This window comes from Lissotriton helveticus, chromosome 9 (assembly GCF_964261635.1).
Source record: "Lissotriton helveticus chromosome 9, aLisHel1.1, whole genome shotgun sequence".
In the NCBI taxonomy this organism is placed as follows: Eukaryota; Metazoa; Chordata; class Amphibia; order Caudata; family Salamandridae; genus Lissotriton; species Lissotriton helveticus.
The window spans coordinates 1,137,551,913-1,137,578,334 of record NC_136070.1 but is presented as its reverse complement, the minus strand read 5'-3'; the positions used below and the strand labels follow the sequence as shown (position 1 = coordinate 1,137,578,334).

At 45.7% G+C, this 26,422-nt stretch overlaps 1 protein-coding gene across 2 annotated transcripts in view; it reads right to left on the bottom strand.

The window, feature by feature from the left end:
- Positions 1–1,116: 1,116 nt before the first annotated feature.
- The window catches only part of DENND6A (DENN domain containing 6A), a 412,594-nt gene continuing 387,288 nt past the window's right edge, over positions 1,117–26,422 (bottom strand). The window contains exons 18-20 of one of the 2 annotated variants that reach the window (XM_078661567.1): positions 11,111–11,213; positions 2,053–2,127; positions 1,117–1,942 (exon numbers count right to left, since the gene is read on the bottom strand). In XM_078661567.1, coding sequence (XP_078517693.1) covers positions 1,811–1,942; positions 2,053–2,127; positions 11,111–11,213 — 310 coding nt within the window. In that variant the 3' untranslated portion in view covers positions 1,117–1,810. The remainder of the gene's footprint in view (positions 1,943–2,052; positions 2,128–11,110; positions 11,214–26,422) is intronic. The other variant, XM_078661568.1, reaches the window with a different exon arrangement.

The following is a 26,422-nucleotide window of genomic DNA, read 5'->3' as shown; positions in this document are numbered from 1 at the left end:
TTTGTGACTTTTGTTACTTCCGAGTCGTGGATTCTTCTCCACCTTTTGACTGCCATCAACAAACCTGAAGACCTTGGTGGAACTGGCATGAGTACTGGATTTTGTACCAGTGCTTTTATGTTACATAAGATGACCCACATCTTCTAAGATGGCGACTGTTCTCCTTGGTGGAGACAGTTTTGGGGTATCCACTAGAAGTTCACGCTGTATCCTGTCTGATGTTTGACTCCTCTGCTAAACAAATATTAGATGCCTTTTACATAATTGCATAGGCTTCTAGTTGTTCTGGGGCCCAGTTAGGTAGTCTCAAGAGGTGTGTGGGGTTAGTTTTCAATAATTACAATTGAAGAATCGAAAGCTGAATGTATTATATTTGAATTGGATTCTTAACCTTGGTAACAGCAGTATGGTTGTATACTCCATTTTATCTGTCGTCGCTAGGATAGCACTGAATTCTGATTGTTTTCGAACTAGCAGTGGATTACTTCACCCTAGCCACATGCACCTGAAAAGTAACTGAAGCTGTCCCCCCGGTGTTGACTTTGATGCGCCTGAAGTTGTTACCATCTCCTGGACCACTCCTTTCTCTGTGGAAATTTGATGTTTTTCTCACCTTTAGCTATGTAACTCCTTTCCTCCAATAAACTGACTAATAACAGATGACCTGCCTTTCAGAAAGATCTTGCAGACTTTCCTTTTCTGCCAAGCATTCCTGGTAAGAACACCCCTAACCACCTAGGTCTAAAACACCTTGTAAACATTTACAAATATCCTACCTCAGATCAACTGAAACCACACCCATAGTTCTGTACTTGCAACAAAATACAGATTTTAGGAAAAACGTGAACGGTTTTAAGGTATGTTTTCTTCTGCTCCAAAGAGCGTCTCCAAACTTGAGTTCACATTGAATGGAAAACGTTCATCCACTACCTGCAAGCCTCTGAATAACGCCCATAGTCCTTATAGAATTCATTTCATAAACTAAAATATACACACTATATGAAGACATGCCTTTCAATACTTTGCACCTTTACATAAGTTTCTGTTCCTAGGGCAGATTATTGGTTACTTTAGTTGTATAACAAGACTAACCTTCAAGAAAATGTTTTGTTCGTAAGAAAATTCATCATAATTTAATGATTAGGTAGGAAACGTCTAAACTGCTCAGAACATCACCTCTCTGACTAATATTTACAAAGCTCAAGAAACACCTCTCATGTCAAAGGAAATGAGTCTTGTTCACAGACCAAGTCTTGGAAGACGGGCAGCATTCGTTAATTCGGTCAGACATTTGACATGCATTCACCGGCTCCTCACACAAGGTATGTTTAGCCAACTTGTGAACAAGAGCAAACAATGCAATCACATTATCGAGTAGAAGGCACTATGCAAAAACCAATCAGATCAAATCCCTGACACGCATAAATCATGTATGAAAACTGCCTTCCAGAGTTCTAGACTGATTTGATGCAGCACCAGACTTTTAAAAAATGAATGCAATGCCAGCACTGCAATACATACATCACGCTTCAGTATGTTACTGTTTGGCGCCCAATCACTTGATTTAAAACACATTTACATATGTCTCTTCCTTTTTCCTCATCAGCTCTACAAGTGAATAGACTACAATTTATATAAAAAAGGCAATTAGAAGGATTAAAAATGCCAACGGCTCGACTTTGCTGGTCACTGTGAAACTCCTTATAGTCTCTGATCAGAGTGGTTATGTTTTCTCCCAGGGTGCGCTTTCTGCTGTGTATTTAATGCTTGATGTCTTGCACACTTCTTTTCTAGGCCTTGCAGTCTGGAGTCATGCTGCGCCAGTTTTACGTAAAATCCCCTGCAGGTCTTCTGGCAGCGCTAGTATGATTGTATGAATGTGTGCTTGGAGCGTTTCCAAAGTACTCAGTTTCACAGGAAGGTGTTCTCGCTTAGCCTGCACCTGTCGAAATAGGAGCAGAGTTATTTTCCGCCTTTAATTCAATTTATATAATAAAAATAATGTTTCAATGAAACAACAGAACACTTATTTCTCTGAATAAGAGTACTTACCAATTTACTCTTTAGCTTTAAGACAAGGTCCACTGCTTCAACTTCTGTATGTTTCTGAACCCAGTCAAGTAAATCCTAGCAAAGTAGTAGAGCCATTGATGAAACATGAGTTTTCCCATTAATACAATTGTTTTAAAAGCATGCTGGTTTCGTCGGTGTTATATCTTAAAGTTAATAACTGAATTGATATTTTTTGTCTTGCTTCTACTCTCTGAAATTAACAAATTATGTTTAATTTCACAAAGCAAATATGAATTGTCAGCTCTGGCTTAATTGCACATTGATCAATCATTTAGCTCATCTCACCTTGTGGGTTTTCTGTCCCTCAAATTAAATGTTGCTAGCATTTGATGGAGAAGTTAGATACGAGTAAACTGGATATACCCGTACAATATTAAACAATGTGGCTCAGGCACTAATCGATGTTATTAAATTGTAATTTCTTGTATCAGATTAGGATCTACCAAGGTTTTAAGGATACCATCACACACTATTTGGGCTGCCAGAGGTATGATTGGAACATAACAGTGCAAATTATGCTTCTGAATATTAAAATATTTGCAGAAAAAAGGTTTAGGGATTCCAAATCTAGCAACTCTAAAGGACAGGCAAGGTTCACAGCTTTTTACCCTAATTCTTCTGAGTAGTCAACTGACCAACCCATGGCTAATAATTGAAAAGTACCGGATGATTACTGGCTCATTCTTATGTTTAAAAATTCAGGGACATTCATCTTCTGTGTTTATTCAAATTAGATACTCCTTAAAATACCATCTTCCCTGGACACCTCATAAAATGGCAAGGTTGAATCTTACAGAGAGTGGCACAAATTGGCACTGCAATGCCGGGTAGGTGACACTGATATAAATGACTACAGAACACAATAATATAACCTCTTTTAGTTAAAGTTGGTGGAGACAACACCCAAAGCGGATGGATATTTCTCTTCCCTAGAAAGCCCACATAGGACTCAGACAGACTCCCGCTCTATCTTATAAGGCATTGCTTGTCACATATCGGTCTACTTAATGGTGTTTGAAACCAGAAGGCAAACCACACAAACTGGGTGTTAGTCTTTTAAAGGGTTCTTTTCCCCACAGGAAGCGCAGTAGTTTACAAAACCCAGCTTAGTGGTTCATAAGACAGAAAAAGCTTATTATATGGTTGACTTCTTAAGATTCTCAAAGCTCACATTTCACTTCAAAAATATACTGAGAGAAAAAAAATGGCCTAAAAGACTCCATGCTGTATTTAGGGACCCTTCCTACACGGAGGAGACAAAAAAACTGCCTAACTGGCATTCCTAAGCATTCAGGGACACGAACACCTTGCTTGCTTAAGGGAGCAGGATGACTATTCTCGAAAGACAATTCAAATAGTCTTGTCAGCTAAATCAGTAGTCTCAAAGTTTAATTTAATTGGTTCTTTCTAAAAAAAAAAGAGAAAACAGAAACCCCAAAATATTGGTATTATAATTATACATATAATTTTTTAGGAGAAGAATATCAAAACTGAAACATATATTGAAATGCATTACAGGATATGAGATACCCACAGAGCTATTTTACTGTTTAGGAATTTAAAGAAGACCCTGTATTGAAGAAAATGACTTTAGCATGTCAAACAAGTTACTTACCTTCGTCAATCCCTTATCTGGTACAGACCTGATCTAGTCCCAGATTCATTACCTTTGAATTGCCCAGGCATCAGACTGGATCCAGAAGATTTTTCTTCGAGCAATACCCCTGTGTGCCGGGAGGTGGCGTTGGACAGCCCCACGTGGTATCGGTGTCGCCCGCACAGGAATTGATGTCCATCCCAGCGCACGGACGTCAGTTGCCTGCAGAGGCACGGAGCCATAAAGTGTACTGATATTGGTGTGTTTGAAAACTAGGGCCCTGAAAAGGATCAGCTTTGACCCTAGATACCTATCCACAGTGCGTAGAGGATAGGCGCCACCTCGGCGCGCTGACGTCAGTTACTTTTTCACGACTTTCCATGCCCGAAGCTAGGGAGCCCTGAGTGTGTTTGAAAACTAGGACCCTGAAAGGGATTAACCCTGTCCCTCGATACCTGTACGCAGTGTGGGGAGGATAGGTGAGTCGGTAAGGAATCTTTGGCTAGATCATGTCTCTCCCAGTTAAGGTGTAACCGAAGGTAAGTAACTTGCTCATCTGATAGAGACATCTACCCGCAGACCCGGAGAAGGGACTTTGGACAAGTTCAGACTAGGAAATCCTACAGTACTGAACATCCGAAATGGCCATCCTTCCAGACCTGGCTGTCTAGACAGTAATGTTTGGTAAATGTGTGCAGGGAAACCCACGTTGCTGCCTGATAGATGTACAGGACAGGGACTCCACATGCTAACACAGTGGTAGCTGCCTTAGCTCTGGTGGAATGAGCCCTTAAGCCTTCAGAAGGCTGCTTCTTGGCCAGATTGTAACAAAGCTTGTTTCAGAGTAATACCCATTGCGAAATGGTCCTTTTGTGCACTGCCCAACCCTTCTTCGCTTCAAACTTACCCCACGAAGAGTTTATCGTCCACCCGGAACTCTTTTGTGCTGTCAAGGTAGAACAACAGCGCTCTTTTTGGGTCCAGACTGTGGAGTCACTCCTCTTCTTAAGAGGGATGCGGAGGAGCATAGAAAGTGGGCAAGGTGACAGATTGTCCCACATGGAAAGGTGTAACCACTTTCAGAAAGAAAGAGGCCCTAATGCGTAGCACCAACTTGTCAGGGAATATTGTCAAGAAAGGAGGCTTGGATGATAAAGCCTGCAGCTCATTCACCCTTCTGGCAGAGGTAATTGCCACTAAAAAGGCTGTTTTGATGGTGAGCAGCCAGAGGGGATATTATGCATAGGCTCAAAAGGAGCACACTAGGAAAGTTAGAACCAAATTATGGTCCCACTGAGGCACAATTAGGCTTTCCTGTTTTCAGTTTCTATTTTTGGTAAATTCTGGTGGGGTTTTATCAGTGTTTTCAATCCCTTAAAAACAGTGTTTATCAGTGGTTACACATTTTCGTGCAATTAAGAACAACAGAAACAGTGTTTTTCCAGTGTTTATGGAACATTTTGCTTTTATTATTGCTTGCTTTCTGCACTGATAGTGCATGTGTATAGACAGTGTGCAAACAGGGTTTATGAGGTTCAAATACATTTAAAAAAATCAAACTTATTATAGTGCACCATACAATACTTCGTTAGTGAGTCTTTAGTCATGAACACTTGCTCTTTCTTTCCCATGTAAACATTTATCTGTGAAAAGGCCCTCTCAAAATTGGCACTTGAGACAAGGCATTTGATGAATTTATGTACAATGAAAATTTAAATTAGGAGGGTTAATCTGAAAGCCTCAAGAAGGCACACACAGCCGCACGATACCCTTTCAGGGTGCCAGGAGCCAATTCCTGTTGGGCAATGGTCAAAATAAAAAGCAACACATTAGAAAGGGAAGCTGACACAGGGCCAATAGACTTTTCTGTACAATATGATACATATTTGTTCCATCGGCAGGTGTATACTGTCTTGTTGGAGGGCTGCCTGGCCAAGATAACATTGCAGACTTCGGGAGGAAGGTTGAAAGCGGTCAACTGTTGTCGCTCAATTTCCACGCAAGAAGGCATAGAGTTGACAGTTTCAGGGGAGGACCCTCCACTGCTGCTGCGATAGAAGATCCTCCTGAAGTGGCAGCCTGACCAGAGGATCAATGCTCGAAGAAGCTTGTGATACCAAACTCTCCGTGCCCAATCCGGAGCCACGCGGATGTCTTGGGCCCGGTTGTTCCTGATCTTCTTGAGAACTCTGGGCCGGAGTGGTATGGGCTGAAAGGAGTACATGAGGCCTGAGCTCCCCCCCAAGACTAAAAGCGTCTCCAAGTGAGAGCCACCATAGAAACTCCAGCGTGCAAAACTGCTGACCTTGCGTGTTCTCGATAGAGGTGAACTGATCTAACCAAGGCTCTCGCCACTGTTAGCAGGAGATCTTGCGCCCCCTCCGGATGGAGATGATCGGCTAGGCAGCGATGGCTGAGTTTGTCAGTCCTGGCATTCAGGAAACCTACTAGGTGTTGAAACACCAGGGAAATGCCCTGCTGTTCCAGCCATGTCCAGAGATGCAGGGCCTCTTGGCAAAGGGTCCTCGACCCCAAACCACCCTATTTGTTGCAGTACCACATGGCGACAGTGTTGTCCATGAACACTTGAACTAGCCTTCCCTTTATGGAGAGTAGAAAGGCTTCCAATGCCAAACAGATTGCTTGGAGCTACAGCAAGTGGATGTAGAGTCCGGATTCCCCCGGAGACCACAGTCCTCTGTCTCCACCTCTCCCAGATGGCTGACCCCATCCCAAGAGTGACGCATCTGTCACTACGATAAGATCTAATTGGGGAAAGGGAAGGGGTCTGCCTCCGACCCAATCCAGAGGGGTCTGTCTCTGACCCAATACCGGTTCGTTATACACCACTGCATGTCACACACTCAGTTTCCTCCGAGATCTGGACCATGTCGGAGAGATATCCCTGATGCTGTGCCCACTGGAACTTCAGGCCCCACTGCAGAGCCCGCATATGCCATCTGGTATGTGCTACTAGCAGGATGCAGGAGACCATGAGGCCCAACAGCCTTAGAGTCATTCTCACCGAAATCCAAGATACAGGCTTTAACATTGGTATCATAGCCTGAATATCCCGGACTCGTCGCTCTGGAGGATATTCACGAAACTGCACTGTGTCCAGAAGAGCTCCGATGAAAAGGAGCTCCTGAGAGGGATCAGGTGTGACTTCAGCACGCTGATAGTCAACCCCAGCGAACGCAGGAGGTTCGCCATAGTCTGGAGGTGGAAGTTGACAGCCTGGGATAAGCCTGCCTTCAGCAGCCAGTCTTCAAGATAGGGGAAGACTGGGTCCCCTGATCTGTTCAGATGAGCTGCAACCACCGCCATCACCTTGGTGAACACCCGAGGGGCACTGGTAAGACCAAAGGGGAGCACTGGGAACTGAAAGTGCTTGCGGCCTACCGTAAACTGCAAGTAGAGTAGATGAGGTGCAAGACGGGGACATGAAAATAGGCCTTCTGCAAGTTCCACGCTACCATCCAGTCTCCCGTGTCTAGTGCAGACAGGCCCTGAGCCAATGTGAGCATCTTGAAATTATCCTTTTTGAGGAAGTAGTTGAGGGCTCGAAGGTCTACGATAGGACAAAGGCCCTTGTCTTTTTTTTGGGACCAGAAAGTAGTGAGAATAGCAACCATGAACTACTTCTGGAACCGGAACCCTCTCCATGGCTCCCATAGCCAAGAGAGTCATGACTTTCTCACTGAGCAAAATTAAATGATTCTCCATCAGCCGGTCATAGGAAGGAAGTATGGGGTGAGGTGAGTCTTGAAAGGGAAGGAGTAGCCCCATGATCTGGAGGATCCCACTGTCTGATGTTATATTGTGTCAGTGACGGAGGTGATGGCTGATCCTGCCATCAACTGGATTCCCTAGGATCTGGAAGGACAACACTAGGAGGGCTTGGAGACTGAATCTGATGGGGGTGGGAATCCCTCGAGGTCGAAATTAACTGCGCCTTCATCAGCGTAGGGGTTGTGCAACATGAGGGGTTTGGTGCCTTGGATAGGATTGGCATGGTTGAAATCCCCTTCTGTAGCCCGGAAAGGAGCGGAAGGCAGACTGGGAAAGGGGAAGGGGGGTTTGGTGTGGGGGGAGGGCACCTGAAAGGCCCAAGGACTTGGGCATAGCCCGGAATTCCTGAAAGTACTTCAGGACCGTGTCTGCCTTGTCTCCAAAGAGATGGATGCCAACATAGGGAATGTCCATGAGTGAGGCTTGGACATCCCCTGAAAAGCCTGTTGTGGGAATCGCTCTGCCCAGCGAGTCGGTAGTGTCTAAACCACATAGAATGGAGAAATTTGCTGCATCTCTCCCGTCTGACATTGCTCGATAGATGGTCTCCGAAACCTGTGGCAGCACTTGTGCAACCGTTTCCCAAAGAGAGCGGGAATCACGGCCCATAAGCAAGCGGTGTTCACTCCAGGCTGGCGGAAGTAAACATTTTCTTGCCCCAACTATCCAGCCTCTTGAATTCCCTGTCCGGGGGAGCAGTAGGGAACAATGCCATTGGAATTGGGCCCCAAGCAGCTTTAGGGACCACTCCCTTAAAGTCTTCGGAGCCATGTCCTGGCAGTCAAAGCAAGACTTGGAGTCATGGTCATGCTCCAGACACCACAAGGAAATCAAATGCGCATCTGTCACCGACATGGTGCGGGGACAGGCGCCGTACAGTTTGAACCCAGCAGTCTTCATAGAGGACCACCAAGCTCTGAGGGGTGGGGTGGGGTGGGGTGGGATGGGGCATGGCGGTAGTGGCAGGTGTGACTGCTGTGTGCTCGGCTCGGACCGGGTTCCCAGAAGAGTGCTTCAGTGAATGGGAGCAAGGGTTCCAAAGAGGAAGCTCCTGGCTGTATCACCTCTGTTAAGATGTTAGTTTGACCGCTAGCATGGGTAGCTGAAGGTCAAGGACCTCAGATGCTCTGCACACCACTATTGCGTAAAATGCACCCTCCTCAGTAGCCATAGTTGGAGGATAAAGCGTGCCAGTCTCTGGGGAGGTATCCAGCCCAATGGCCTTAGCCAATTCCTCATACCAGTCCATGTCTTGGTCATAATGCTGGGATTCTAAAGGGTCCAGTGACCCCTCCCATTCCTCTCCCAAACCTGGTTGGTCTGAATAAGGCTTAGGGAACCACACAAGACAAATGAGCCCTCTCAGCGCTGGAATCTGCATAAGTAGACGAGCTGCTGGCTTCGTGTCCTCAGGGAACAGAATAAGGCTGGCGCCGATAGTAAGTGCCAGAAGCATCGGCGTCAGGACCGGTGTTGGGGAAGGTCGCAGTGGCACAACCGGCCATCAGTCCGGGTCGGGCGGGGGGTGAATTGGCGCAAAACCCAATGGAACCCTCACTGACCCCATGATCCCCACGCACTGAAGGGGTCAGGCCACCCAAAAATGAGGTGCATGGCCTCAAATCTTTTTACGTTGAGCGGGGGTCGCTCCGGCACCCGGAAAATAGGAGAGGCGCGTAGCCGACCCAGGTGCAGGTTCCGGAGAACAAGGCCTTGAATGCAGATGATCCTTCGTCGTATCGGCCGATGGATGGGGAGGAGAATTGAAGCTTGCTTCAACTTCTTGTGCTACTTATTATGCCTCTTAATAGAGTGTCCAGCGGATCGTGAGTGGGACGAAGAGGAGTTGGGACTTCAGAAGCGGTCCCAAAACATTCCTCTCGACCGGGACTAAGACCTCTAAGAATTTGGCTGTGGCATCACCTACCGGGCCACAAGCAGCTTTAGGGACCACTCCCTGAAAGTCTTCGGAGCCACGGCTTGGCAGTCGGAGAAAGACTTGGAGTTGTGGTCGCGCTCCAGACACCACAGGCAAACCAAATGCGGGTCCGTCACCGACATGACAGGGTGACAGGCGCCACGCGGTTTGAAGCCAGCAGTCTTCCTAGAGGACATAATTTCCTACACACCAAAAAAGTGGTTGTCAAAAAGTTGAAAAATCCCGTCAAAGGATCAGCACGTGAACTGACGTAAGCGCGCTTAGGTGGCACCTATATAGGTGATGCGGATGTCACTTACAGCGTGGACGATGCCATGCTGAGCCGACTAATGCTACCTACTGGTGCACAGGGGTGTTGCTCGAAGAAAAATTCTATTCTACCTGCCTCATGTTTTGTTTGCTGCTCTTCAACTACCCACAGAAGTTCTGTAGAAAAGCAGCATAAAATCACTACTGACAGACAGGAGAAATTTGCTGGATCCTTACTCTATACACTAAGTTTTCGCCATTAACAGTTTAATTTCCACATCCACTCTTTTTACGCAGAGAAAAGGATATTGGTGCTCTAACAGTTGAGCAGATAGTCTTGGCATCTCTTTGCTTGTTATTTCAGGTGCCCAATCTTTTAAGGGCAGTAGCATGTTTCAGTTAATAATTTTTTCAAAGGGATTTGTATGGTTCCTCAATGGCTGTAACCTTCTTCTGTGCTCTGTGAGCTGAGTTAAGGGTTGACAACTGTAACATTACCATCCTCGTATTTGTAATTCACTTTCCAGGGATGGTCTGTAACTCTATTGCTGATGTGGAAATGGAATGATGCCCTTGAAGGAACAGTGTTTAACACGCCCATCCACAAACCCACTGGGAGATCAAATAGGAAGGGAAGGGCTGTGTGGTAAGAAGTTAAGCAATGGGGAACCCTAAGATTCAGGGGCCTAAATGTTTTAAACAGTTTTTGTATTACCATTATCTAGTAAGGTTAAGTGTGGAAGTAAATTGTCTTCCGCTTTAATGACCCTCAGACAATAGGCGCAGTTTGATGAAGATTTGTGGTATTCTGCAGTCTATAGTCACACTGAGTAGCTTTTGCATTACAAAGTAGCCATCTGGGTGATTTCAGAGAGGTGATGTGGTGTCCTCATCCGGGCTAAAATGTCTTTTTTCGTAAAAGCCTTGGTTACTCAATATTGCTCTACAACTAAAGGTGCCCCTCCTATAATTAGGACAAGACCTCCTCACTACCAGTGGTTCAATACTCCTACCCTACTGGATGACAGAGCCAAGCTGGTACTGGTCACACATGCACAAAACACTACATTCCCATCAATGCAAACAAGTGGACCTGCAGTATCTGACAGGAGATTCACTTTTTGCTAAATAATATATGACTGCTTAACATACCAAACGTATTTTTCTTTACAGGGTTTAAACAACGTTCAGTGTTTTTATTTTATGATTTTGATGCAGATCTAATCACACTGTATACCAAAGTTAAGGATTATTCCAAGAGGTTACCAACTGATTGAGCATCCAAGGGCCACATTGATGTTTCTAAGAATACAAACGTTGCTTGCCCCTTTTGGAGACCCTTTATACACAAAGATGTAGGCTAAACCTTTTTTACTGTAAACCTCACATATTAGTAAGCATCCTGTGTGGCTTCACTACACTATTCAATTCTAATTTTTGCTCGTTAACGGTATTCTTACCTCATCACAAAGTGCTTCTAAATGGAGAGCTTCCAGCTTCTGTGTCATTTCTTTCCGCCTTGTTCTAAACCAGCCATCAAAGTTCAAAGATTTGAGGAAATGCCTTTAAAAGAATAGACAGACAGAGTTTGTTGATGCAATATTGCTAACTCAAAGTGGTAATTTCTGTTTTTCTGAACAACCCTATTTGTATGAAAAATACCTCCTCACACTATGGGCCCCATTAGGATGTAGGGCGGATCACCACCGCTATGCGGGCGCCACCCATTTCCCCTGCCATATTACTATGGCGGGCGGGACCGCGGCGGACGGAAAGACCGTCTGCCGCTTTTCCGCCCGGTCGACATGTCGACTGGGCGGAAAGGGTTTATATGGTGGCGGTGTCTGTTAGACACCGCCATCCATATTAGGAAGGCAGTGGGAACATGCTTTTCCGTGATCTCCTGTGGGCCCCCAGGGATTCTGGGAGGCGTACATGGGTGGTAACTATGGTACCCCCCTGCACTTCAATGTACAACGTGGCAGGCACCGCGCGGTTCCTGCCTCGTTGTGCAATGAAGTGCACGTCGTGCATTTTTAGCATTGCGGCGGGCGGTGCTTGCGCCGCAATGTTAAAATTGCGGGATGCTCCCCCCAGTGTGGCGGGCGCATCCTAATGGCACCCTTATGGCGGGTGGTTCCGTTTTACGTCGGGATGGCGGGCGGACAAAGTCCACCCGCCATCCTAATGGGCCCCTTTGTATTCTAAAAAACAGTTGCTAGATTACCATTCTTAAAAGAACGCTATTTTACATTAAAGACTTGTGTTCAATGTTTGAGTGCCCTGACTGACTGTGTTACCATTACCAACCTAAAGAAAGCAAGCAGTGGCAAAGCCAGTAGGTCTGACATTGGATAAGGACATGTTGGCTTTGGCAATGTTTATTTTGTTCATGATTGTTTTTTGTATGAAGTGACATATTGCATGAAAAAAAGTGTCGCCTGAAAGCCAAAATATGTACACACACACACACACATAAATACAGAGCACCAGTAGTCTATTGCACTGAAGGGGAAGGGGGCTATTTACTGTGCGGATGAGTTCACTGTAAAGTTAGTGCTAAAATGGATGGGGAAATCCTAGCAAACTGACTAGAGACAGTTGTTCCCACTTCAAGTCACAAAGATTTGCCTGGTGCCTTCAGGTGTTGCTAGACTTTAAAAAACAACATTTGAGAACTTCTACTCGTTATTACTGGCAACACTATCACGTGATAACCGGAAGCCTTTTCAATGGAACTGGAAATTCATTCCAATGACATACGGAACATTTGGTTTTGGCCCGATCCTTAAACATTTGCCAACAAACTTGATAGCCCTCAAAACTTAGCTACACATTATCAGTCAGGTACCAAACCATATAAGTTCCTACAGATATATAAGACACGGAAGTCTCCAGTTACCTTTCATTTTTGTATTATCAATGGAACTTCTTGCACAAAAAGAAAAAGTGAATAATTCATGAGACGTCAATACAAAATTAGGAAGAAGCAGTTTACGTACCTATAAGCACAGTTCTACAGCATTGGACCTTTTTATAGATCCACATGCTTGAAACATTCCCCTTTGTAAGCTTTGATTCCTTCGGTACACTTCAAACACCAGTGTTATTCAAATAAGGCCTAAAGGACAGACACTGCCACTTTAGTACATAATCAGTGTCGGAAAAGCACCCAAATTTCAGCCAATCAAAAAGCATACAATTTCACATAAACGCTATCATTCCTCAGATTTCTACTGCATGTCATGTGAAAGATGGTTCTACAGAGATGGAATTGGATTTTTCTTCACTACTCTGGAAATCGAATCATCTTTGATAGCATGGATTTTCAGAGTTGTCCTTAGACTTTACTCCAATGGAAAGTTGTTTTTTCCCCATGGAAGATTCGCCAAGGAAAGGTCTTTTAAGAGCCTGTAGAAAAATACTTTACGGAAGATGCTCATAAGGACTGCATATTTTGCTTACATCATAAGAACTGATGAAAATTCTGTGCAAAAGCTTAGAATGACTGTGAGGGAAACCTCTTGCAGTAGCTCCAGATACAAGCGTTTACTACTGCCTCGTAATCAGGAGATGAGTCCTCTGAATTTGGCACTTATGGCATGGTGCAAAAATATTGAAGGGACGAAGTTAAGACCTGTTAGGGCAAGGACATCAACTGAGCTACTTTCCAACACAGCAGAATCTCCGCATAAGGCCAAGAAGAAAACAGACTGGTCATCTACGTCATACGATGAGGAGCCTTCTGTGCCATCATCTTCTGCGCTTCCTGTGTCAATGACTACGGCTCTCGGTTTGCCTTCTATCACTCCTCCAAGTATTCTTCATCATGTTCCACTTCCTGTTTGACTGCACCGCTGATGACATCAAGTTCAGCTGTGCCATCAGTAGCGGCACTGTCAACTACAGAACAGTCGACAAAGATTTCAACAAAGCCACTGCCAGTCAGACTGTCACAGGACAGCACCGAAGATAACAGTAATTGTTATGACAAATCCTTACAAGATAAGGAGAGGGTCCCTTCAGCCATTCAGATTTCTCACCGAGTAAGGTGCCTTTGATTCTACCACCAAAGATTATTGAGACCAAAGACAATGTCAGGATTGAGTTCCCTTTAGCCCTACAGCTGGTGCAACACATATCCACATTAGGTGTAAGGACACTGATCAGAGGGAAGATGGGATCGCGTCCTAGACCAGACATTCAAGATGATCACAATATAACCATACAGGTCATCCATGCTCAGGAAAGAAAGGATGTGCGCAGTTGGGTTATGGTCACTAACACTATGAATGCCATTATAACAAGGAGTACTAAGAGCAACCTTACCATGCTACTTCAACGCTGTCCATTTGATAGCCTTCATAACTGATCTTCATTTCATGATATTGGACTACTACCCTAAATTTCCACAGCAGCCATAAAAACCTCCGGCACTGGCTCCTCTGGTATCACAATGTCAGCTACCAAAGCAACCTCCACTTCAGCCCTCACAACACAAAGTTTCATCAAGTAGTTACACAGACACTAATTTGAAGTAGGGCTTATTGAGGTTCTCCATCACCATGAAAAATGGGATGATTACATTGTGTCACAACAGGAGACCCGTTCACTCCCCATGCACATCCTCCTCCTGAGAATATTGCACAATTTCATGCCCTAGAAAGAACGAGCTTCGAAGTACTTTCAGCTCCCAGTGACTGTTACAAGGAAAGCTGGTTTCCTGGAGGTTTTTAAAGTACTTGCAGGAAGAATAATCAAGTTCATGCGAATCACACTCCACGTCTGGCAAGAAGTTGTTAAAATGATACATGTGCCGGCTATGGTGCCAAGATTCAAGGGAAAAAAAAGAACATTTAAAGGATGGCCCAACAATAGCCGACTTGTCTTGAGGGACAGCCAAGGCAGATTTCCATTGAGATATAAACATCCCTATGTGCAGCGTCATAAGATCATAAGCGAAGCAGCTAGAATGGACATTCCCTTGCTGAAATTGTCTAAGGCGGAAAATACACTTGCCATAATTAGCTGTTGTGACAGATAAATGTAGCTGGACAATATTCCACTCACAGCACTAATACCAGACAAAAAGGCAGAAGAATCCGAAGCAATTCAGAGAAGGAGAAAGGCCTTGGCTGCCGTAATTAAAGCTGCTATTGATGTTGCAAATACAGGGCTTCTGTCAAATTTCCATTGCTGTGACTCTTCAACACCAAGGGCTGACTACATTGTAGATCTTTACCTCCTGAGGTCCTTAATCACAATTGGTACATAGCCTATAATGGTGAAGCTTTACTTGACTGTTAGGTGGAATAGGCTCTGGGGTACATTAACGCAGACACAAACACTTCTAGGTCACAAAAAGTACTTAAATACAGATGCCAAACACCCTGTTATAGAGACTGAGGAAGAGGTCTTCCTGCATTTCAAGCAGGAGATCAATCACAGTTATTACAACCCCAGCAGCAGTTTTACTAAGTCTCACAAGTGGTCAGTAAGATCATGGGAGAACCATGTGGTCTGGTCCAGGTAGCATTGGCCTAGACCTACTAGTACCGGCACAGAGACCTTCTTCAACTATTATAAGCTCCACACGTTCCACTGGGAGCACAACCCAATTGCCTAACCAAGAGCAAAAGGAATATTTTTCACTACAATCCAGCACCTCTTAAATTTTCAATATGGCTCTTTAACACTTGGAGTTTCCAGAATAGCATATCGGATTAGCCCAAGCTACAGAGACACTAAGGAAAATGTTACAGTGAAAGCATCTGTTTGAGGCATGTAGTGCTGTAGATCCACATACTGTGAATACTCCTGCAATCTAGTATTGGGTCCGGGTGTGTGCAAGTTGTTTTTCTTTGACAAAGTCTTTTTTGTCACAAGGTATAGCGACTCCTCCTCTTGCTGGTATTGTGCATGGCCATCGGCTCTATTGTTAGATGGTTTGCCCACACAGCGGTGATGATGGAATGTGTAGCAAAGCGATTTTCAGAAAGTTGTCCATGCATAAGAGGAATAGGAGATTGTAAGACATATTGCAACCATGTGGGGAAAGGGTCCAGCTATCAACAGCTCTCTCATTACCCTCTACTGCCATAGGAAATGCATTCGCTCAGCCAACCTCAAACTTGCAGTCATCCCAAAATGAGAAGGGCAAGAAGTGGAGGAAGGTCTTTTTCCTACAATGTTGCTAGACTCTGGAACACAATGCCCTTAGACCTATGCTCGGAATCCCGACATCTCCCTTTCCGAAAACCTCTTAAGACCTGGCTCTTCCAACACTCTTTCCTATGATCTAACATTCACCTTTTGCACTAACTAACCACTTCCTTTGTTTAGCCGCTAGCGCTGGGATGCCTTTGGGTAGCTACGCACTCTACAAATGCTAAATATTAATATTACAGGTCCGATGTAGCACCCAAAGAGCATCAGGCTAATAGACTGTCCTGTCCTTTCCTGAACAGCCGCAGACTTTTCCGAATGACTAAGTGTGACGGGGCGGGCGGACCGGACATGGTAGGACCTAAGGACTGGTGGTCCGCCACCCCCCTCTCACCGTGCCCATTGTCCCCACAGCTACCACAATGCACCTGGGCGGCTGACCCCGAGTCCGACTGGACCGACGATATCAACAGAAGCGGCCCCTTTAAGGAACTGTATCGAGAGGCCGAGGCTCCGCCCTTTGATGAGGACGTCACGTCAAAATCAGGAAGTGCCCAGAGCTCCGCGGACGGCGTTTCCCAGGAGAAGACGAGCAGCGAAGGAGACGAACGGAGAGATTCGGAGCGTGGGGAGAACGGCAAGCCAGGAGGCCAACATCAACACGCATCGCCCAGCCACGTTCCCGCGGGAGGAGCGTGGCTCCAAGAGGTACGGGGCCGGGTAGCGGGCTGGGTTGGGCGGAGGAAACAGCCCCGAGAGTAAGGAGCACCGCCCTTGCATCCCCTCCCTCTGCACGAGCACTGTCCCTCACACCCGAAAGAGTGAAGTGAGCACTGTTGCACGGGAGTTGTGTCTTCACCCCCGGCCCTGTATTCAGTCTGAGAGCGTTGCAAGTACCTGACCCCCGTTTCTCTTTTCTTTTGGTACCGGTGGGGGAAGCCTCGACACAGAAGCCCCAGGGACAGACGACACCACGCCTGTCAAGACCTCCGGAATGTGTAGCTGACTTGAAGCCATATATGATTTGGGACATGGTTATCTTATAATTTGCAAGTGGACTGCCTTCTCCAATGAAAAAGACTTATATACCCATTAAACCGTCTTTGAAACCTCTCCTGAAAGCACCTGTGTTTCTCTTTACCAAAACCTCCCAAGACAGTCCAGTGGTCGAGTCCCCACAAGTCCCAACCCCTTCGGGACACTAAGTCAGTAGGTTGTGTGGAAGAAAATGCTGAGCCCAGTTTCTACAATCAGAGCGCCCTGGTCATGGCTGAAGACAGCAGCCACTAGATTCCTGGGACATGCACATTCAGTGCAGCTAGGGCAGTCTTTAACCAATGTCCAGCGTTTCACATCAGGCCAAATGGCAAGAAAAAAAATATTTTTCCCCCCAAAATCAATGAGGGGGTATTGAGACTTGTTTGGAAGTAATCCTTAAATGTGAACAAAAACTGCATGATGAGGGATTAAGGTACATGAAACTGTTTTTGGGCTAAGTCCTACTCCTACACTTCAATATCATGCTTTATAGGGCCATTAACAAATATAAGTGCAGTTGAGAAGGAAATATACATTCAAAACAAGCGAAGCCTCAGGTCTTTAAATGAGTTACTTGAAGTGGAAAATGCTATGCAATATTAATATTTAAAGAGAAATAACGTTGAAATGGCTACAGCCAGGGTTCTGGGATCTCTGCAGAGCTGACAAAATATTGAAAACATCAACTGTCAAGGGTACATATGTCGGTTGCGAACCTTGGCTGTCTTGAATTGACAGCGTTTTTTTCTCCTTTTTATATAGTAGTTTGACTATTGAGACAGTGTACGTTCATTTTTAGGTTTCGCCTGGGGCCGGAGCTCCTAGCTCCGCCCAGGAGAAATCTTTTGTTTTGCAGTATGGGGGACTTGAATCCGCCCCTTCTTCCATTGGCTAGCTCCATAAATGGAGGCTAGCCATTGGAAGCCGGATCTGTCCGTCAAGGCCGGACCAGATTCGGGGGCGTTCCCGCGATTTTTTCTCATCCCACCCCTTTCCCTACGTCATACGGCGGTGGGCGGTGGTTTATTTTTATTTTTGTGTTTAGGATTGTTTGGGCATTTCTTTGAAGATGGCGCCCGGTGGAGAGTGATTTCAGCCCCTGATGCAACACAAATAAGAGCTCCTCAGCTCGCGGGAGCCGCTAAGCGCTTTTCTTAAACCTATCCCGCCCCCCCCCTCCCGCTGTCCGTTCCGTCCCCCACACCCCCGCTGTCCGTGTCTCCGGCCGGTGGAAACCTCACGCATGTTCTTTCGCTCCGCGGTTTATGGGCCTGCTACGTGACTGGTTTTTCCCTTTGTGCAAGGGGGTAAGAGCCTAAAACTTGTGTCCCGGCGCTGTGCCGCACGATCTGTTGTTGCTCAGTGCGGGGCCGGTGCGGGGCTGAGTGGGTCAGCACCCTCGCTCCCCACGGAGGGAGAACCCAAAGAGAAGCGCTCAGTTCAGTACACAGCACCCGCTTTGCTCTAATCACAAACTGCATTTTGTCTTTGGAAGCAGAGGCGGTCTCTGGGCTGCGCTCCCCAGTCGCATCTGGACTAAATCAAAGGTTTAAAAATACTACAAAGCCATCGCATTACATTTTTTTCTCCCTTGATTTTTTTTTCTCTGTTCCTTTCTCCACTCCGCCTCTGCTCGTGTTATGAAGCAGAAGGCTCCACAACACCCCCCACCCGTGTGAAAAGCATCAATCACGCACGTCCCCAGATTGGAATAGGGCTGAGAAACGCAATTAATCCCCTTTTCCCAGGAAATCTGTTTGTGATCAAAAAGTGTATCTAGTGAGACGAGGTGTTTCAGGTGATTGTTGCGGGTGTTGTGCGGGTGGGGGGTATATTACATGGCAGTTTTGGAAGGTTTATTCTCTAATCAGCTGACTGGAAGGGAGGCGATTGGGGGTGTTATCAGAAGAGAAAGTATGTGTTTGAAGATGTGTGAGTTTCTTTGTATGCGTGTGTGCGTTTATTGCTGGGCAGGTCTCTTTCTGTGTGCTAGTAGTGGCTGTTTATGTGAGTGCGTTTGTTTCTGTCTATTCGCGTGTTGGTGTCGTTTTTCAGCTTTTCATTTATTTTATTTGAGCGTGTCTATATTGGCGTGTGCTTTTGTGTGGGTCTATTCCCATGCACAAGTTTGTCTTTATGTCTCATATGTAATATATACGCGTGGGTGTGCTGGGGGTCTGTTTATGTGTGTGTTCTTGGCTTCGTTTTGTGTCTGTTTCAATGTTTAATGTTTAGGTACATTGCATAAGCATGTTTGCCTAGCCACTTATGTGGATCTGATACTTTGCGAGCATGTGTGTTCTGTGTGCGTGTTTCTGTTTATATTTCTGTGTTCCTATATGTGTCTGTTTGTGCTTACCGGTTTCTCGGTGTTTGGTTGGTATGCTTGTTTCTGTGTGGGTTTTGCGTGTGAGTGTTTTTGCTTTGAGTGCGTGCTTCTATATACATCGATTCTTTTCCTGTTTGTGTTTGTTTCCGCCTGTCTGTTTCTTTTTGTTCAGTGTGTTTCTGTGCCTGAGAGCTGCATCCCTCTGGAGAGTGAGGCTGCACACATACATACTAAAAGATAAAACAAACACAGGGCGGCCGCAGAGAGGCACGGCTTCCTGTGAAGTGGTGCGGGGAACTTTTCCGGGTGGAACTGTTTAGGCGCTGCCGGAGCCAGGGCGCAGGAGGGCGGGCGGTTCTGAGATAATGGGGACGGCATGGAAGCCGCTGAGGAGAAGCAACCCGCGGGTGTATCTAAAGGACTTTAGGGGACCCTGTACCCACGCAGCAGCCTACCCCTCCTCAGGGGCAAGATGCACCCCTGGCGGCAGGCCAGAGCCGGCGTTTCTAACGAGTGCACTCCCAAGGCCGCTTCTGAGGGTGCTCAGGGTGCTCTCGTCTAAAGGTGCTCAGGGGTGCTCTTGTCTACGGGTACGCGGTGGGGACACTCGTCTATGACGGCTCAGTCTGTGTCCTTGTGTGAACAGAGGCTGCTCTCCTTTGTGGGTGCCCTCGGTGTGCCCCTTTAGAATACCAGATGGGTACATATTTGCCTATGAATATCCAGTCGGTGCCGCCCCAAGCTAGGAGTATACCCCGCAGAGGATGCCACAGGGTGTTCCGGGTGCACCTTGGGTGTCATCTGCGGGTGAGTCCGTGTTAAGGGCTGTGGGTGTTCTGAGCAATGGGTGCCCCGTGGGTGCTCTGAGTTGTGGGTGCCCCGTGGGTGCTCCGAGCTGTGGGTGCCCCGTGGGTGCTCCGAGCTGTGGGTGCCCCGTGGGTGCTCTGAGCTGTGGGTGCTCTGAGCTGTGGGTGCTCTGAGGTGAGACTGCCCCATGGGTGCCCCGGTTTGTGGGTGGACCCAGATGCCACCGGCTGGGGTTGCCCCCGTGGGTCCTCTCCGCGGTGGGTACCACGTGGGTGTTCCGAACTGGGGTTCCTGTGGATAGGGGGCCAGAGGAGTGGTGCGCTTCTTTCGATTCTTCTAAGTGGCAGCTTGATATCGTCACCCCCAGCACTTCTCAAAAGTGGTACATCCTGGGTCTGGCAGAGGGCGAGGCTCAACTACCCTTGAAGAGCATTGAGCAGAACGATTATAAATGAGGGGCAGGTAGGTTATGCGCGTGCCGGAGTGATCGAATCTAGTCCCTGGGGGGGAGGGGGGTGTTGTCTGTCCCTCGCCTTACAGCGCGGGTCACCTGCGAGGCCTCGGCTATTTACGGGAGACGCCTCCCAGGGCTCCCGTCCTTCCTGCGCCTAGAAGCTGCATGCCACCTGTCTGAAAGCCTGGGGCTGCTGTCCGATCCCGCTCACTCCGATGACTGCACACTCACGGTGTGATCTTAGCTAAGAGGCCTGGGAGGGCTCTAACATTCACTGTATATGCACACCGCTGTGCACAGCCACGAACTCTTTGTTATTCAAGTCGGCGCGCAGGCATACACGCCAAATGCTTGTTTCTTCCCCATAATGTGGATGTACAGTACAACATACGCCCCTTACGAGTCACGCCATGTTTCGCTCAGAACAATTCTGTGTCGCTGCTTTCATAAATTAACCAGCACTGCAGATTTCTTCATTGGTGTGTGCGTGCCATGTCGTGCAGGCGCACAGCGGCCTGACCTCGGGGCCGGGGGCACATCATACCGGAGTTTAAAGGGGCCCGGGCCCAACGTGGGAAGTGACCATATACACCAAACACAGGGCTGGAGGCAGTCTACTGGGCAGACGGTCCCAGCGCGGTACTAACGTGGCCTGGAGAGTTAGCGCATCAGTGGTCGATTCTGATTGGGGAATGAATGAATGTAACACACAAGGCTTTGAGTGAAATCACCTTAACGCATCCAGCTGTTGTTAGCGAGCCTGCCCAGGCGGCGCCAGCAGCGCGACCGACACCTCGAGTAGAATAAATATTGGACAGCCCCCCCCCCCCCGCAGAATGTGATAAGGGGACCCACAATGTGTCTTGTTTCATGATATACAGTCTCAGGGGGCTATGCCACTCCCCTTTCTTGTAGCGCCTCGATGTATTCCACTGGAGTAGTGGACATTGCAGTGATGGAACGCGTCTGGCAAGAGCAACGCTCACGACTGTTACAAAAATACAAAAAAAAAACGCAGCGAGGCGCTGTGAGGGTCTTTAGACATGTGGCAAAACAGTGTTTATCTCACAATTGACGTTGTTTTATTGTTCATCAGTGCGCGCCGTGCACGAGTCTTTGGGGGAGACCCAAATACGGTTATATTTTATTACACACTCCAGTGGTGGGTACATTTCCCCTCCCTGCGTATGGTCCGTGGCACCCTTGCCTCTCCGCAGCATGTGAGCACGTCGCAGTCGGAGGAATCCCCAAGGGAATAGCCCTGTTCCCTGAAGGGTGGAGTGGGAGCCAGCGGGCTGTGCTTTGAAGCGCAGGCCTGGCTGTCACTGGGAGCCGCAGTGGGTATATTATTCATGTCCCCCCTTGCCCTGCAGCCGGCTCAACAGGCATGTAGCGCAGGTGTAGTGTAGAGTCCACACAGTAGAGTAAGGATTAAAAGGATTTATTGTAGGAAAAGCACAGGAGCAAGGTAGGGTACAACCTACACAGGACTTCTTCCCCAGTAACTGTCAGCACAGAGACTGGAGAAGAATCCTGTGACAGCAAAGAATGTTACAGGAGTACAATTCTATGGAGAACATTAAAGGGCCAACACGACACATCTTCTTCCTTATAAAACAAAAATTAATTCAATCACAAATAAAATCTTGTAACCAATTAGGTTTAGAACAGACACGTTTTTTCCCAATGACGGTATTCTCAGAACAATTGGAAAAGACCTTCAGTGGAAAGTTATTTGGTAAGAGGTTTGTGATCAGTTCTAACTACACACCTTTTTCCCCATATAAAACTCAGAAAATGCTCTAATGACCAAACAACAGCTAGAGTTTCTTTCTCAATAACTGAGAATTTACTTTCAGGAACGGAAAGGGCTCTAGACGCAAAAGCAACAATGTGTTCTTTACCAGAATTGTCGATTTGCGAAAGAATGCCTCCTAGACCTTTATTGCTGGCGTCTACAGTAATAACAGAATTAAGGTCCACATCGAAAGGAGATAAAACCGGAGCATTAATGATGTCGGATTTAATCCTATTAAATTCATTCTCGCAAAGAGGAGACCACTCAAATTTGACTTTACTTTTCAAAAGTTGTCTAATGTTAAACACTTTACTGGAGAACCCTTTAACAAATTTAGAATAAAATTCAACCATACCCAGGAATGATCGAACATCATCCTTACTAGTTGGAGAAGGTGCTTCTTTAATAGCATCAACTAGCTTGGGTTTAGTCGATACCCCATCAGAACATAAAACATGACCTAAATAAGTTACAGATTTCACCCCAAAATGACATTTTGAAAAATTCAATAGTTAAACCTTTCTCTTCAAGAATGGTAAGAACCTCTTCAAGAATAGAATTGTGTTCAACTATATTCTTTTCCATAAATTATTATGTCGTCCTGAAAAAATCAAATTTTTGGGTGTTTGCCAAAAAGTTGGTGCATTATACGTTGGAAAATGGCAGCAGCAGAGGCTAAACCAAAAGGCATCCTCTTGAATTGAAAACAACCCATGGGTGTAATAAATGCTGTGAGGTGTTTACTGTCATCGTCTAAGGAAATCTGATGGTAAGCAGCAGAGAGGTCTAAGGTCGAGAAAAAGGAGGCATCTTTAACTGAAGACAGCATTTCAGAAATTTTAGGCAATGGAAATTTATCGACTACTATGTTCTCGTTCAAATGGCGAAGATCTACACATAGCCGAATTTCGCCATTAGAACGTCTGGCGATCACTACAGGAGAAATCCATTCAGAAGACTCTATTGCCTCAATTATGTTTTCTCTAACTAATTTCTCTAGTTCCTTTTCAACATTATTTCTCACTAAAATAGGGATGTTTCTAGCTTTGAAAACTTTAGGTTTCGCATCACTCTTCAAGACAATGTGATGAGAAAATCCTTGAAAATTTCCAATCTTGCCACTGAAGACAGTGGGAAATTTTTTTAACATGGAAACACCAATTTTTTCACCATCATTAATTACTAAAACTGGTTCAGGGCTATTTGGATTGAGAATAATGTCTAAATCCCATTGATCTTTCCATCCCAGGACAGAAGGACCCCGTTTGGACACATAGAGCTTCCCTAAAGAATCTCTATCTTTAAATCTAAATTTTAAAGGTTTGAAACCAATAATCTCAATCTTTTCCCCCAAAAATCCTTCAGGAGAAATGTCAGAAGGGTAAAATTCATTCCCTAAATGTTGTGCAAATTCCGATTTCCATACTTTTTCATTAACTATGGTATAGGGAGAGCCGGAATCAGCATAGATATTAATTGGAACACCACCAATTAACATGTTACAAATAGGTTTCTTAAGAACATTCCTCTTAAAGGAGTCATTAATATTGAAAATATAAACTTTCTCAAGTGGTTTCTGAATACACTCATCTTCCATAGAACAATGAGTGACTTTCTTAATGCATTCATCCTCGACAGAACAATGTAGAACTTTTCTAACAATATCCTCGTCTTCACTAGAAGAGGAATTGCAAATCACCTTTACTTTTTTATTCTTAGACCTATGACAGGCTCTAGAATAATGTCCAATTAGACCACAATTGGAAAATTTTTCTTTAATAGCCGGACATAATTTAAAGTTAGCCAAGTGTGAACTACTACCACATCTGAAGCATTTGAGTTTCTCAGAACTTTTGACCTCACTAGGTTTCGTTTTAATTTGGTATTTCTGTTTATAATTGGATTTGCCTTGAACTTTAGAAACAGTATGCTCTGAAACAACATTAGAATCAGTAGATTTATCATTAACTTTGATAGCTTTAGCACTACGGCCAGAAAGTTCAGCCTTTCTGACGATAGTTAAAACATCCTTAAGATCTGAATCGCCATTAATCCACAGTCTATCTTGGATTGAAGGATCAGAAGCATGCATCACAACTTGATCCCTTACAAATTGCTCTTGAAGGTGATCAAACTTACAGTCATCTGCTATTTTCTTCAATTCAGAAACATAAACATCTATAGTTTCACCAGGCTGCTGTTTCCTGCGGAAAAACTTATATCTGGTAATACCAATACACACCTTAGGGGAAAAGTGGTTATCAAAATCCTTCAATACATCATCAAAAACATTGGATTCCCCACCACCAGTGCATTTCGACATTTCCTCATAGACTTTCAAACCGCCAGCTCCAAGAGAATGTAGTAATAACTTCTTTTTCCTTTCAGGTTTCATCTTCCCTTCTTCGTCTATGGTATCAATGAAATTTAAAAAATAAGCCTTCCATTGAAGCCATTTCATGCAAGGTTTTATGCCAGAAGGCCAAAATGCTTGAGGTGATTGGATGGTAAAGTTTTGAGTAGCCATAGTTAAATTGTGAGGCCCCAAAACAGTCAATGAAAGAAAATATTAAATGTAATAAATAGTCAAAGTAATGTAGGAAGGAGAGAAGGAAAAACAAAATTACTGACTGTACTGGAAGGCTGGAACAGCAATAATCCGTGGAAATTGGCAATAATCCGTGGAAATTGAAGCACTATAATAAGGAGAGATGTTTATTGATTAAATATTAAGCGCCGTTAAAATTAGCCCAAACAACACTGCCGATCGATATCTCCAATGTTGAACGCCGAAAAGTTAACAGCGTTATACTGCGTTGTCATGGAGACTCATAAGATGGCCGCCGGCGTCCTACGTCATCACGCGACGTGCGTGATTCATCACGAAAACAGAATGCCACGAAGAAGGAAGTCAGGGCTCCGTGGGTGAGCTGGGCAAGAACGTTCACTATGACGAAGAATGGAGGCTCTCGAGAAGGTGGAGGATTCAAAACATAAGCGCTCGCTCCATTAAGGTAACTGCCTTCTAAGCCTCTGCCGGTAACCGTCTCCCAATCCTCTGCCGTTGAAAAATGCACCAGTGAGTGTTAAGCATAAGTATGGCCAAATTAGACTTAGCGCGCAAAAAAAAACAATCCTTAAGGCGATGTGTAGCGCAAGGGTCAGTGAACTTCCAAAAAATACTTTACTCACGTGAAGTAGGGGAAAATTCACACTTGTCTTTTACTTCCACGGTGCTCACGGAACGGCAAGAAAGAAGGGTAAAGCAGGTATCAAACACGGCGTTCTTCAAGGAGTAATTACAGGAACATCAGAGAAGTCATTTCCACATGAAGGTTCAGTTCCTTGTAAATAGGTGAAAAATTCAAAATTCCTTGAAGATGTAGTAATAAGGGTTCGGGGGTTTCCTGGTGCTTCCTGGACCTCGTCGCCAAAATTGTAGTGTAGAGTCCACACAGTAGAGTAAGGATTAAAAGGATTTATTGTAGGAAAAGCACAGGAGCAAGGTAGGGTACAACCTACACAGGACTTCTTCCCCAGTAACTGTCAGCACAGAGACTGGAGAAGAATCCTGTGACAACAAAGAATGTTACAGGAGTACAATTCTATGGAAAACATTAAAGGGCCAACACGACAGCAGGGCTAGCGCACCCAGCGGTCGCGCGTGGTGCTGCCGCAGGCTGCTGATGAGCAACAAACGCCAGCGCCAAAGGCACTTACTGCCCGCGGCTGCTCTCTGCTGCTCTCGGTCACAACGTCTCCCCCTCCGGTAGAGGGACTGGAGGTCCATGCTGGGGGCCGCCAGCCTTACATGGGGACTGGGGAGGCTACCGGACGCATTCCGGTCCTCTGCAGGTACACATGTCAACATCTGGGACGCACAAGAGGGATGTTTCCAGCCTGAAAGAGGTATAACGGTGTTTGCAAATGTATTTGCACTGTACGTGGTGTTAGGAACAGTCATATAGCGCGTATTCTGCCACTACTGTGGTCTCGAAGCGCTATAGTTAACATTTTTGGGAGAGGTAGTAAATTATACAGAAACGTTGACTATGTATCTGCTGGGTAACGTGAGCGCGTCGCTATCCTAAATGGGAATGTTAGGCATAAAGATATGTTACGATGCAGAAAAAATAGTATTTACTCCTCCAAGAAATTAATAAATGAGGATACACTAGAAA